Source organism: Pteronotus mesoamericanus, unplaced genomic scaffold, assembly GCF_021234165.1.
Source record: "Pteronotus mesoamericanus isolate MK-2021 breed Mesoamerican mustached bat unplaced genomic scaffold, CSHL_Meso_final contig_41, whole genome shotgun sequence".
NCBI classification, from domain to species: domain Eukaryota; kingdom Metazoa; phylum Chordata; class Mammalia; order Chiroptera; family Mormoopidae; genus Pteronotus; species Pteronotus mesoamericanus.
Window position 1 is genome coordinate 9,477,760 of NW_026555152.1, and position 13,355 is coordinate 9,491,114.

The 13,355-nt window shown below is 41.6% G+C and overlaps 1 protein-coding gene across 1 annotated transcript in view; it reads right to left on the bottom strand.

Moving 5' to 3' along the window:
- The window catches only part of SPATA13 (spermatogenesis associated 13), a 155,160-nt gene that overhangs the window by 73,826 nt on the left and 67,979 nt on the right, over positions 1-13,355 (bottom strand). Inside the window, exon 2 of the mRNA XM_054577201.1 lies at positions 1,822-3,501. Within this exon, the coding sequence (XP_054433176.1) occupies positions 1,822-3,336 (1,515 nt within the window). The 5' untranslated portion in view covers positions 3,337-3,501. The remainder of the gene's footprint in view (positions 1-1,821; positions 3,502-13,355) is intronic.

Here is a 13,355-nt window from a genome sequence, read left to right on the forward strand (position 1 = left end):
GTGCAAGCACTTCTCTTCAAGTAAAGCTGAAGATTACCAATATATAAAATAAAAAGTGGGCAAAATGATCATTATATTTTTCTCTTCTTGACATTTATATTAAAAGTACAAGAGGAAGCTTGATGTGTTATATAAGAATTTTGAGGAAATGAATGCAACTTAAAAATGTGATCATTGTCTTGAGGCAAATCATGTGTGCAATTTTAGTAACTTGTGCCCTGATTTCAATCTTTAGTGATCCCTTGTAGGTAGACATTAAATCACATATAACTAAGGATAGCAAATATACATGTAAAACTATATAAATGGTCAAATCACTCAAGGAAGTAACTAAGTTAAAAACTAAGGCTTGCATATGTTCACTTTATAAGCATTCAGAAATAAAATATTTTAATGAATTTTTTTACCTAATTTTGTTAAACAAAAAATAAAATCCCCACCTTGACAAAAACCCTCCAGACCTATGCAAATCCTTTATTTGGGGGGAGGGGGTCCCAAACCACCAGTGTGGCAGTTCAGGGGGTTTGGTGGAAGGAACTGTGTGCTTCAGCTCACCCACCAGGAAGGAGTGAAGCCCAGACTGGAGCAGGCCTTTGCCAGTTATATAAAGCAGAGCTAGCGGAACTGGAACGCTTCCCAAGTCCGGCGGCAAATCCTGTGTCCTCACAACTGCCCCACAAGGCTTCTTTGGAAATCTGCAAATGAGCACATGGTGCTCATATATAAGATCTCTGGAACACATTCGGGCCCTGAGGTCTCATACAAACCTAGATCCATAAAAAATGAGGCCAACTCACTGCTCTGCCTGCCCAGGGATCCTTCAGGCTGATTTAGATCTCCTGAAAGTCATCTGCAATAGACTTTGCTTTCTTTCTAAGTCACTCTGTAAAGAGGCTGCCCTGGCTTGCAAAAGATGTGTATTCATTCATTGGCAGCACTAAGCCAAAACTGAGTTCTTGTCCAGGGATTAGTGGGAAGGAGCAGTTGCTAGGGGATTATTTTCCATGGCAAGCACCAATTTACACCTGTAAAATAGCCTAGAAATATGTGTGAAGAATAATTTGCATTATATACACGTGGATGCATTCCCTCATCTTTCAGCTCTGCTAGGTAATATTACCAAATGCATTTATAAAGTGAAAATTATACAGTAAGGTAAAGTCATCTGGATGCTTGACAAGATATGAAAAGAACATTGCTTTTGTGGCCTTGACAGTTATTAGTTGATTCAATTCATGAGATGTTTATGTTCTACCCTAAAAATAAGTACAAAACCCATCACAGCCGTCATTGCTCAGGGCTTGGCAGGTATCAAACTGCACATTTCTAATTCATTCCTAGGAAATAAAGCAGACAGAACATGTAATGATCTCTTAACACAAAGAATCTCATTGTATGCACTTGGTTGAAAAGAATACAGAAACTATTTAGAATATGAAAAAAAAGAAATCTATAAATAATAGCAAATGCTTCAAAAATCAAAATTTTGAGAGCCCCTACTTGCTACCTGGTGTGGAAGACAGGTCTTTTTCACCCCAACCCCACACATTGGTGCTTTTGAATAAATGGTGTGGTAAGTGCCATCTCAAGGAATTTTCTACATTAGCAATTCATTTAAAAAGAGATAAAGATGACCTCTGAATGTGGTACAGAGCAACTTGACAAGAATAAATGTGATAGCAGCAGTCAGCACAGAGCCTGCCTTTGCCGAGGGAAAACACCTCTGCACATGGGCAACCCCAACACGGATGAAGGGCAGCGCTCCCACAAGCGCCCCTCCCCCAGCGGGTCATCTACAAGAGGTCCCTGCCCTGCACTTACCTCCTCCTCCTTTTCTTCTAAACCTGAAGCCCCGCCAAGGCTCAGCTGAGGGTGGCTGCTGGAACCACTGTCCTCACTGCCTCTGTCACATGTGACTTGCACCGAATCTGGGAAGGACACAAGACCTTCTGCCCTTCCGTCACTGTCCACTGAACTCAAGGATAGGGCGCTGAGATTGTTGGCACATTTGACATTTCCTGTGCCTGGGCTCTGAGGGCTGGGGGGCTTGGGTGCGGTGGGCCTTAGCGGCGTAACAGGCTGCTCAGGTTCCAACATAAGCTGGCTGCCAGGTTTTGGTTCATGGGAATCTTGGCGCGATACTTCCTGGGCAGTTGAATTCGGTGATGAGCTACCAGCGCAAGGATCGTTGCTTTGGTCCTCAAGAGGAAACACCGCAGTCTCCACGTCCACGTGGGGGTCACGCAGGCCAGCCGGGCTGAAACCTGGGGCAGTGGCGCACCTCCTCCGCTCCAGCTCCACGCTGCTGGACACCCGGCGCGAGTAGTCTTCATGCAGGCGGCTGCGGGGCCTGGGCCGCGGAGCGGGGTCACTGGGGCTGGACGCCCCGCTCCTGGGACGCTCTCGCTTCAAGGCTGCCTCCGTGGCACTGCTCACCAGCCTGAGGACTCGGTCAAAGTCCTTGGCCCTGATGGGGCTCTTCCAGCGTTTCGTCCTCCTTTCAGACCCGCCGAGCTTCTCTGAGTCCGCAGAGCTGCTGCTTAGCGTCCGTCGGGGCGTGGGCCTGTCGGACACCATCCGGAGGTCCGCGAGGTTGGAGGCAGACTTCCTTTTGAAGGAGCCCTTCTTCAGGAAGTTCAGGTTGTCGGTGCTCTTGCTCCTCTGGTAGGCGATGCTGTTGTTCTCGGAGTCTTTCACAAGGATGGCGCACACTGGGGGCTCCTGGATGGCGGAGGGCAAGGGCAGGCCGTGGTGCTCGCAGTCCCGGAGGCTGATGCGGCCCAGGCCGTAGGCACGGCGCAGGCTGCGGGAGCGGTGCGTGCTCCTCTGGAAGGCGTCGTCCGCCTCCTCGGGCTCCGAGCCGTCGGAGGTGGGCCCAGGCTGGGGGAGTCCGCTGGGGGTTTCTGAGGAGCCGCGCCTCCCTGCTGGGACTACCACGGCTGCCCCATTTGGGAGAGCTGGGCCCAAATCAGGCTCCGAGGCCTCCTCCTTGGCTGCATCAGACCCCTCTCGATTTTGAATTCCTTGAAGGACAGAGGACTTCAGTTTTTTAAAAGATCCCATCTTCCGAAAGGAGGCCAAGGCGTTCCAAGTGGAGGAGTGCCCCATCAGGACCATGGAGCGGGGCCTCTCAGGGTTGGCGCCTGTCCTCTTCCTGCTCACCGAGAAGAGGCGCACAAACCTGGCAGGGCCTAGCCTGGAGTCCTGGGCTTCCTTGTCACCAGTGCATCCCCCATTCTGGCAGGCTGGGTAAATAACCATGTTGGGGTCTGGCGGTTCTGAGACTGAACAGGGGATTGCAGCAAGTCGCCCATGGCCGTTCTGGGCTGTTGTCATGTTCTCGGGGCCGGAATCTTGTGGCCACAGGGCAGCGCGGTTCAACCCCACGTGCGCACTGGTGTCCACCGGCCCCTCGTGCAGGCCTTCATCTCTGAGGCTGCTGCCCGCCTGGCTTTCACACCTGCTTTGCACATCTGGCTCCTCCTTAGTTGTGGCCACTGTCTGCAGCAGAAAACAAACAGGATTTAGTCATTTCTCCCATGGAAGAGGCTTTATAAACAGGGGCTAATTATTTTGTTTAATAATTGCTAACAGACAAAAAGGCATGACCCATAAATGGATTGATCAAATAAAAATAGTTTGGGCTTTTTAAAAAGATTTTATTTATTTATTTTTAGAGACAGGAAGGGAGGAGGAAAGAGAGGGAGAGAAACATCAATGTGTGGTTGCCTCTTGAGCATCCCCAACCGGGGATGGGGCTGCAACCCAGGCATGTTCCCTGACTAGGAATTGAACCAGCGACCCTTTGCTTCACAGCCCAGCACTCAGTCTACTGAGCCACACCAGCCAGGGCACCAAAAAAAAAAAAAAAAAAAAAAAGAGTTTTACATTAAGTTAAAACTCTACTTTTTAAAAAAAATTCATCTCACAATAAATTAAAGGGAAGAATGCAAATATACATTCTTTTTTAAAAAAATAATTATAGCTTGTGCTTTCACTATAATGGTAAACTCTTGAATCCATTGAAACTTGTTTCAGTAAGTTTTACAAAACTTCTGGATTGAAAAAGTCAAGGCATCATTCGAGACTGTCCTCTCTTGATTTTAAAAAGAAAATTTTAGCTTCAAATAATAAAAAAATGCAACAATTTCAAAATGTGTCACAGCAAAATGTCAACTTAAGTTTAACACACCAAATAGACAGACTGAGTGCTTATTATATATAAGATCTAATGCAAGGAATTGTGATGGAGACCAAGATGCTCTCAGCTGCCTACTGTCTACAGAATACCCAAAACTCTAATAAGCGAGCTATGAAATGCTCCAGGGACATAGGAGCGAGAGGGGCCAAGCAGAGGTCACATTAGGTCAGCTGTGTGTGGGAAACCACATTAGTGAGGGGCTCCTGTCAATAGCATTCTAACTGGCCAAGGAATAGAGAAACATGAGGATGATACTGAAGTACTAGAAATTCAGAAACAAAAATTCAAACTAAATAGTGCACCTTCTTTCCTCCCATGCCCTGCAGCCCACCATACACCTGTGTTCGTGCAGTCTTCCCCAGCCCCCAAGTGAAAGGCCTGCTCTCCTTAACTCTTCCCATCAGGCCAAGCTCTCCTAGGCCTTCAAGAGCCTGCTTAAATGTCACAGTCACCCTGTTCTCAATAAATGACTAGCAAACGGATGAGGAAAGGAAGGATTATGATAATGATGATAATTACCATAAAAGACTACCATTTATTAAGTGCTTACTACATATCAGGCCCCTGTACTAAGTGCTTTAGAAACAGCATACCACTAAGTAACGCATGCAAACCTAAGAGGTCAATAGCGTAACTTTCATTTTCTAAATAATCAAATGGACGCTTGGACAGATTCGGTAATCCGTCTGGGGATCCTGCAGCTGCCCCTCCCAAAGCCTACATTCTTCTTTTCTGCTTCAAACTCATGAACAAAGAGAAAGGCAGAGGTGGGACAAGCACCTCAGGTATCTGACTCCAAGTTCTGTGCCTCATGACATAACCCTGACTTAAGTGAAATCCCAGAAGTCCTAATGATGCAAGTCAAATGCCATTACCTCCAAAGGTAAAATTAAAAGCAGAAGAGGAGGAGAAAGTTGTATAAAGATCTTGAGGTTAGGTCCCAATTTAACTTAGCCTTCTCGAGTGTAGAAGAAAATCTGACTTCATGCAAAGAGGTCTGATGGGCCGCTACTCTCCCAATTCTCAAATGGGTTCATTTTTATTTGCCCTTGTGTCATGCCCAGTTAGGAGGGATTCCCAGGGACAGCCATAGTTAAAGGGCTGATTTCATCGGAGACCAGGTACACTACAGAGACTTCAACCTCTGGAAACTTTCTGAAGCTCAGTCACTCAATTCCATTAATCAGCAGCCTGATGGGGCTACCACATGCTTTCTTCAGTTCAATGTTCTAATATGGGGCAACTGCCGGCCTGAAGAGCTGTGGGTTGCCTTTGAATGAGCCACATAAACTGAGTCTTGAATCATCCCAGCATTGAAACTAGATGTGACATCTACCCAGTCGCAAAATGAGTCCACCAACTCAGCATCTCCCGTCCACCTGTACTTATTTTTGGAGGGACGGGGATTGTGGTTGTTTCACATTTTCAGAATGTGGAAACAAAGTAGTTACTTTATAGAGTGAGGTCCAGTCCCAATTACTGACTGGCTGCATATTATATAGTAATAATCCTGTCATAATTTGCACTGGATACAGAAGAACGGGCAGGATCCCTTATTGTGTAATCTGGTTGGATAAAGACAGATTACTGACACCTCAACTAGAGGGCACTAGGAAACCTTTTATAACCCAGGATGAAACTGTTAGACTGACCCTAAGGGCTCAAGGAGTACAGGAAAGTGCTTGACTTAATGTTGGGTAGTTTGAGAATGCTCTGTGGAAGACATGGGGCCAGGCCTAGGTTCTAAGTTCAGTATCATCATACGAATCTTGAGTAAAGTGATTTCAGGAATCTGTGCTTCAGTGCCATCCACAAAAGAAGAGATGCAAACATTTATTTATCTATCAACCAACTCATCAATTCATGAGCCCCTGTTGGGCACAAAGCTCGATGCAGGCCCTGTGATGAATTCAAGGTAGTGACACGGTGATAGCCCATTCCAGATAGGAAACTGGCACGAGCAAAAGAAAAGTCAGAAATATAAGTATGATTGAGAAGCAGTATATTTGGGTGACCAGCCATCCCAATCAGCCCAGGGGTAAGATATTTCCCAGCATGTGGGACTCTCATGACTGAAACCGGGCAAGTTCTTGGCAAACTAAGATGACTGGTCACCCTAGAGTAAGTAAAACAATAGTTGGAAGGATAGGTCAGTGTAACATAGTAATAGAAATTAAGGTGAAAACAGGTTTAGAAAAGCATACCTATCATTAGTCTAATACTTTGAGACTGACTGCAGGTGTCACCTTTGTTAGGAATTCCTTCCTGATTCCCCTCAAATGAATTAGGTCCCCCCAAATTGCTTTACCCAAACTTTTGCAATGGTAGGTTTACATGGCTGCCTTCAGAATAAGATGGCGGTCTCTAAACAGTAAGAATGATGTGGTTTGTACACTTAAATTATTTAACTTTATCTTGATGTGAAATTGTATCAGTTCCCCTGCCTTGTCAATACCTGTACCAAGGTAACAATTCATTGTTGCATACCATCATTATTTTTCCAATGTGAGGATGTTTAGATTTTTACATCACTAAAAAAACTAAATATTTACATAAAACTTATTTAAGTTTTAGGATACAGATCCAGTAAAATATATGCAGAAAATCAGTTTCTAATTAGGGCAACATGTTTTTTAAAAGACCATTGACTTACTATTTTGTTCATGTAGTTGAACAATGTGGTTGTTGTGTGCTACTTGGAATGAAACTGAAAATCACGGAAGAAAGCTTTTCCTGGAATTTCCAAGTAACATACCAAGTTGCATTATTTAGAACTAACACTATGACCTCTATTAACAAGGGTTGGGATTCAATCAGTGGTTTTGTAGCAAGTCTTGTAAATTGTGGGAGCTCTGCCAGAGATATTTTTGAACAGAACTACAAGAAAGAATTTTAGATGGGAATATTGTGAAATCCATTGTCTACAGACTAGATTCTGGAGTGTATGAACTTTAGAATAGAACATTTTAGTCATAATGAGAGTTCTCTGAAAACAACTATGACCAGTAATTTTTAAATAAGAACTTTTACTTAAATTTGAAATTAAGAAATAAATACCAAGTTAAATGTACAAAAAAGGTTTTCGTAATATGTCAGTGTAAATTATAGAAAATGCGACAACACTCAGGGAAAACATTTAAATCTGAAATGCTAAAGGAGTGAAAGTGCAGATCCTTGAATCACAGCACTATAGGACACTGCCCTGGGGAACATCTAACCCCTAACTGCAAAGATTAGGACCCTGGGGCCCAGGGGATCCGAGACTCACTCATGGTTAAGCTATTATAGATGAAAACACAGTGGGCTGGGAATCAGAGGGACCAGGTTCTATCCCAGCAGTGCCACCTACTGGCTAAAACCTGGTGGTGATCCTAGACTTCCTTTCCCTCCCTCAGTAGTAACCAAGTATAAGAGATACTTGCTCAGGGTGGGCAGCCTCAGCCTCATTTCCAGCCTTTAGGACCTTCGCCTGGATGACCTGCATTAGTCTCCTCACAAGTCTCCTGTTTTCTAGTCTGACTCTGGTCCAATCCAGCCACAGTGTCCTTCCCAAATTGCAAATGGAGTCATGCTATTATATTTGGTGTCATTTGCTGCCTTTGGAGATGTTGAGATATCAAATCATCTAAGCCTAGTGCACAATACAGTGAGCCTTTCTCACACTGCTATGCTTTAGGGTATTTCCTTGTTTGCTCTCACAGTCTTTCTCCAGTCATTTTCATCTCTCTCTAGCGTAGGGAACTGTAATCCCTAGGATCCTGTGACAAATGGCTTCTGGCCAGGTTGGCCAGTTGGGAAGTATTGGTGGGAGATGCCAGGGTATTTCTCTCTGTGTGGGCTGCTGCAGAGGCCTTTCCAGCAGCTTCTGAGGCTCTTGTTTGGCTCCGGCTCCTGCGGGGCAGCTCCTCCTGCCAGGTGGCACAGTGTCCGGTGCAAGTAGCACAACCTCTTCCCTCTGTCCCTCCAGGCTGGGGGTGGTAGCATCTTCCTGCTACTGCTCATCTGAGTTCCTCACTGTCTTCTCTTTTGTTTCTTACTGTGTAAAAGTAAGATTAATTATCTTTGTTTGAAACACCTAGAGATCTTTCTCTTTTTCCTGATAAAGACATGCTCTGCCTAATTTTCATTAACTCACATCATCTTTGCCCTAGAGGAACTCTTGCCTTCCGATCCAATTCAGATGCCTCTCCTGTATGGGCTCACAGCACTTGGGCATGGTTATTTTTGCCCGTACCATGCTGCTCTATAATTCTAGTTTTTCTGTCTGCTTTCTCTACTACACTCTGAAAAGGTTGAAAAGTTCTTTCAAGGTAGAAACCAGACCTTATTTAACTCTATTCTCAGCATGCAGTCAGTTCTGACTGAATGAATGGGGATAACACTACTTTGACATAACTTAGGTGCGTCAACCTAACATTTGGGGTCAGATAACCTTAGTTGTGAGGGTTGTCCTATGCACTGTAGAATGTTTTAGCAGCACCCCAGCCACTGACTTAAAATGATTAGGAAGAAGAAATATAAAATATAGAAAAAGCTCTGAAAACCATGAAAGTGCCATGAATTAGTTTCACAGTGGTTTCTTTGAAACTACTGAAACTTATCATTTTCAGTCATAAAAGAGTGTGTTACTTATTGTTTGATGGTACTGATTAACAATTTTTTTTTAAAAAGATTTTATTTGTTGACTTTTAGAGAGGGGGAGGGAGGGAGAAAGAGAGGGAGAGAAACGTCAAGGTGTGGTTGCTTCTCATGCGCCCTCAACCGGGGGACTTGGCCCACAACCCAGGCATCTGTCCTGACTGGGAATAGAACCAACAACCCTTTGGTTGGCAGGTTGACACTCAGTCCACTGGGCCACACCAGCCAGGGCAACAATTTTTGTTTTTTTAAATAGTAATATTGTTAGCATCTATAGATTCTTGTGGTAAAAATCTCAACCTAATGAATGTGTATATTCCATTATTATAATACTTGTATCTAATTTTGCCAAGGCTTTTTAAAAAATTGATGTGCAAGTATTTGTTGTAATCCTCACCTGAGAGTATGTTTATCCTCCATTTAGAGGAAGGGGGCAGGGGAGAGTGAGCGAGAAGAATATGAATGGGAGAGAGAAAAATTGATCAGCTGCCTCCCATTTGCTCTCCAAACAGGGATCAAACTTGCAACCTAGGTATGTGCCCTGAACAGGGATCAAACCTGCAACTTTTTGGTGTACAGGGTGGTCCAGCAACCAACTGAGCCACCTGACCAGGGCTGTAAATGCTTTTTTATACATTCAATGAAAAGGAAAACTTAATAGGAAAGTACCATATTTTGCTGTGTATAATGCACTCCCATGTATAACATGCACCCATCTTTTCGTGTGCATCATACATGGGATTATTATATCCATGGTATGTAATCATTATACCCATGTATAGTGTGTATATAGTGTGCATCCTTATTTTTCCCTCTATAATTTGGGCAAAAAATGTGCATTATACACAGCAAAATACAGTAAATACCAACATGTTAATAGCTACTGATTGATCACTTTATAACTAGCAATACAGATAGTCTTTCATTTTAATCAGTAATCAATTTATCTATAAAAAGTTAGTAATTTCAGTGCTCAGATTTCATTAATTATATATCTGAGTTAACATGACAAGAATTTTATAAATAAATGTTTCATAACACACTTAAAATATGGTTAATATTAATGTTCAAGTGTAGATAGGATTAGGATATACTTCAATTAATTTGTCTCAATGTTAATAAATAATATTTGAATAAAAAACATTCAATGAGGGTGCTAAAGTACCTGTGATTATTAGGGAAGTGATTTTCTTCTATAAAATTAAATAGTCCCTTTAAAATAGACATTATTTTTTCTCTAAAATACACATATATTGGAAATACTTAACACAGGCCATACCTTAATATTTTTCCTATTCTTGACCACCCAGGGGCATACCTGGAGTGCCCAGCTCAGGTGATTTGAGAGGCTGTGCTACTGGACCCCACAGGATACCTACTACATTACCATGTGTGGGAGATGCAGAAGCTCTAATATGTAGACACAAACACAGAGAGGCAGCCAAAATGAAAGACAAAGAAGCATGTCCCAGATGAAAGAACAGAACAAAACGCCAGAAAAAGAACAAAATGGAGGCAAGCAATCTACCAGATGCAGAGTTCAAAACACTGATTATTAAGAATGCTCAATGAACTTAGGGAAACAGTAGATGAAATTAGTAAGAATTTCAGTAAAAACAGAGACAGAAAATATAAAACACAACCAATCAGGCCCTGGCTGGTGTGGCTTGATTGGCTGGAATGTCGTCCTGTGACCAAAAGGTTGAAGGTTTGATTCCCAGTCAGGGTGCACGCCTAGGCTGCAGGTTTGATCCCTGGTCCAGGCACGGGTGCGGGTGACCCCTAGTCCTGACGCATATGGTCTTAGTCTGGGCACCTATTCCCCATCTGGGTGTGTACGGGAGGCAACCGACTGATGCTTCTCTCTCACATTAATGTTTCTCTCTCTCCTTCCTTTCTCTCTAAAAGCAATGACAAAAAAAAAGAAAAAACAGAAACCCAACAACCAAAAAAACAAAAACAAACAACAAAACCAGTCAAAAATGAAGAATACATTAACTGAAGTGAAGAAAATCCATAGTAGGGGAGATGAAGCAGAGGTTCAAATCAGCAATTTGGAAAATAAGGAAGAAGAAAACACCCAATCAAAACAGCAAATTTTTTTTTAAATCCAAGTTGAAGATAGCATATGAAGCCTCTGGGACAACTTCAAGTGTATCAACATGAACATCATGGGGGTGCTGGGAAGAGAAGAATGAGAGCAAGGAATGTTAAAAAATGACAGAAAACTTCCTTAACCTGGTAAAGGATATAGACACATAAATCTAAGAAGTACATAGAGTCCCACACCAAGGCACATCATAATTAAAATGACAAAGGTTAAAGACAAAGAGAGAATCTTAAAAACAGGAAGAGAAAAGCAGTTAGTTATCTACAAGTTCCCATAAGACTGTCAGACGATTTCTCAACAAAAACTTTGCAGGCCAGAAGAGACTGGCAAGAAATATTCAAAATGATGAAAAGCAAAGACCTACAATCAAAATTACTCTACCTAGCAAGCTATCATTTAGAATCAATGGACAGATAAAGAGCTTCCCCAACAGGAAAAAGCTAAAGGAGCTCAATACCACCAAACCAGTATTACAAGAAATGTTGAAGAGTCTTCTTTAAGAAGAAGAAAATAATAAAAAATATGAATAATAAATTGACTATATATATATCAATAATTACTTTAAATACAAATGTATTAAATGCTCCAATCAAAAGACATTTGGAGACTGAATGGATAACAAAAGAAGCCCATATACATGCTGTTTATAAGAGACTCACTTCAGACCCAAAGACATATACAGACTGAAAGTAAAGGGACGAAAATGATATCTCATTAAAATGGAAACAAGCAGAAAACTGGGGTAGCAATACTTATACAGACAAAATAGACTTTAAAACAAAAGCTATATAAAAAGAGACAAGGAAGGACGCAGCAATTCCACTTCTGGGTTGTTCTTTTTTTAATCCTCACCTGAGAATATGTTTATTGATTTGAGAGAGAGGGAGAGAGAGAAACTTTGATGTGAAAGAGAAGCATTAATTGGTTGCCTCCCATAGGCACCTCAACTGAACATGCAGCCTATGTATGTGCTCTGACCAGGTATTGAACCTACAACTTTTTGGTGTATGGAACAATGCTCCAACCCACGTATCCACCCAACCAGGGCCATTTCTGGGTATTTATCCAAAGAAATCCAAAACACTAAATCAAAAAGACATATGTATCCATATGTTTACTACAGCATTATTTACAAGAGCTGAGATATGGAACCAACCTAAATGTCCATCAACAGATATCTGAGTGGATAAAGCAGTAGTGCATATATACTATGGAATATGACTCTACCTTGAAAAAAAAATGAAGCCTTGCCATCTGCAACAACATGGGTGACCTAGAGGGTATTGTGGTGAGTGATAAGTCAGAGACAGACAAATGCCAGATGATTTCCTTTATATGTGGAATCTAAAAAAGGAAATAAACGAGCTGAACAGAAACAGACTCTTAGATATAGAAAACATTTTGACAGTTGCCAGATGTGAGGGAGGGTTGGCGGACTGGGTAAAAAAGGTGAAGGGATTAAAAAGTACAAATTGGAAGTTACAGAATAGTCATGGGGACATAAAGTACAGCATAGGGACTATGGTCAATAAATAATATTGTATTAACTCTGTATGGTGTCAGATGGATAGTAAATTTATAAGGGTGATCTCTTACTAGGTTATGTAATGCCTAATCACTGAGTTGTACATCTGAAACTAATATAATATTGTATGTCAACTGTAATTTTAAAATATTTAATGTTAAAAAAATAAGAGGTCGTTAAAAAAATATTTTCCCTATCAAAGTAACTTTTAACTTTACCAAATGTAAAATAAAAGTTAAGTTGTATTGGGTTGGCCCAAAAAGTTTGTTTGGGTTTTTTCCATAAGATGGTTCTAGTAATGCTTAGTTGTCTTTAATTTCATTCTAAACAATTTTGTTAGACTGTATTGTGACAGCTGTCACATCCACATACATTTAAAAAAACACTTAATCAAAATTGGTGCATTTTTGTGTAGCCATTTTGATACTGAAAATGGAAGAAAATAAGCAACATTTTTGGCATATTAAATTTTATTATTTCAAGAAAGTTAAAAATACAGCAAAAGATTTGTGCAGTATATGGAGAAGGTGTTGTGACTGATCGAACATGTCAAAAGTGGTCTGCAGAGTTTTGTACTGGAGATTTCTTGCTGGACAATGCTACACGGTCAGGTAGACCAGTTGAAGTTGATAGAGATCAAATTAAGAAGTTAATTGAGAACATTCAACATTATATCACATGAGAGATAGCCAACATATTCAAAATATCCAAATCAATAAAGTTATTGGCGAAAATGAAAAATGTATGTTTCATTTTGCAGAAAATACCATACGGACTTTTTAGCCAACCTAACATATAAGTTAAGCTATTAAAGTTCTTTATAAACCACTGCATTCATACTTGGGTTAAGGATAAAGTTCTTCATTTTATACCAAATACTG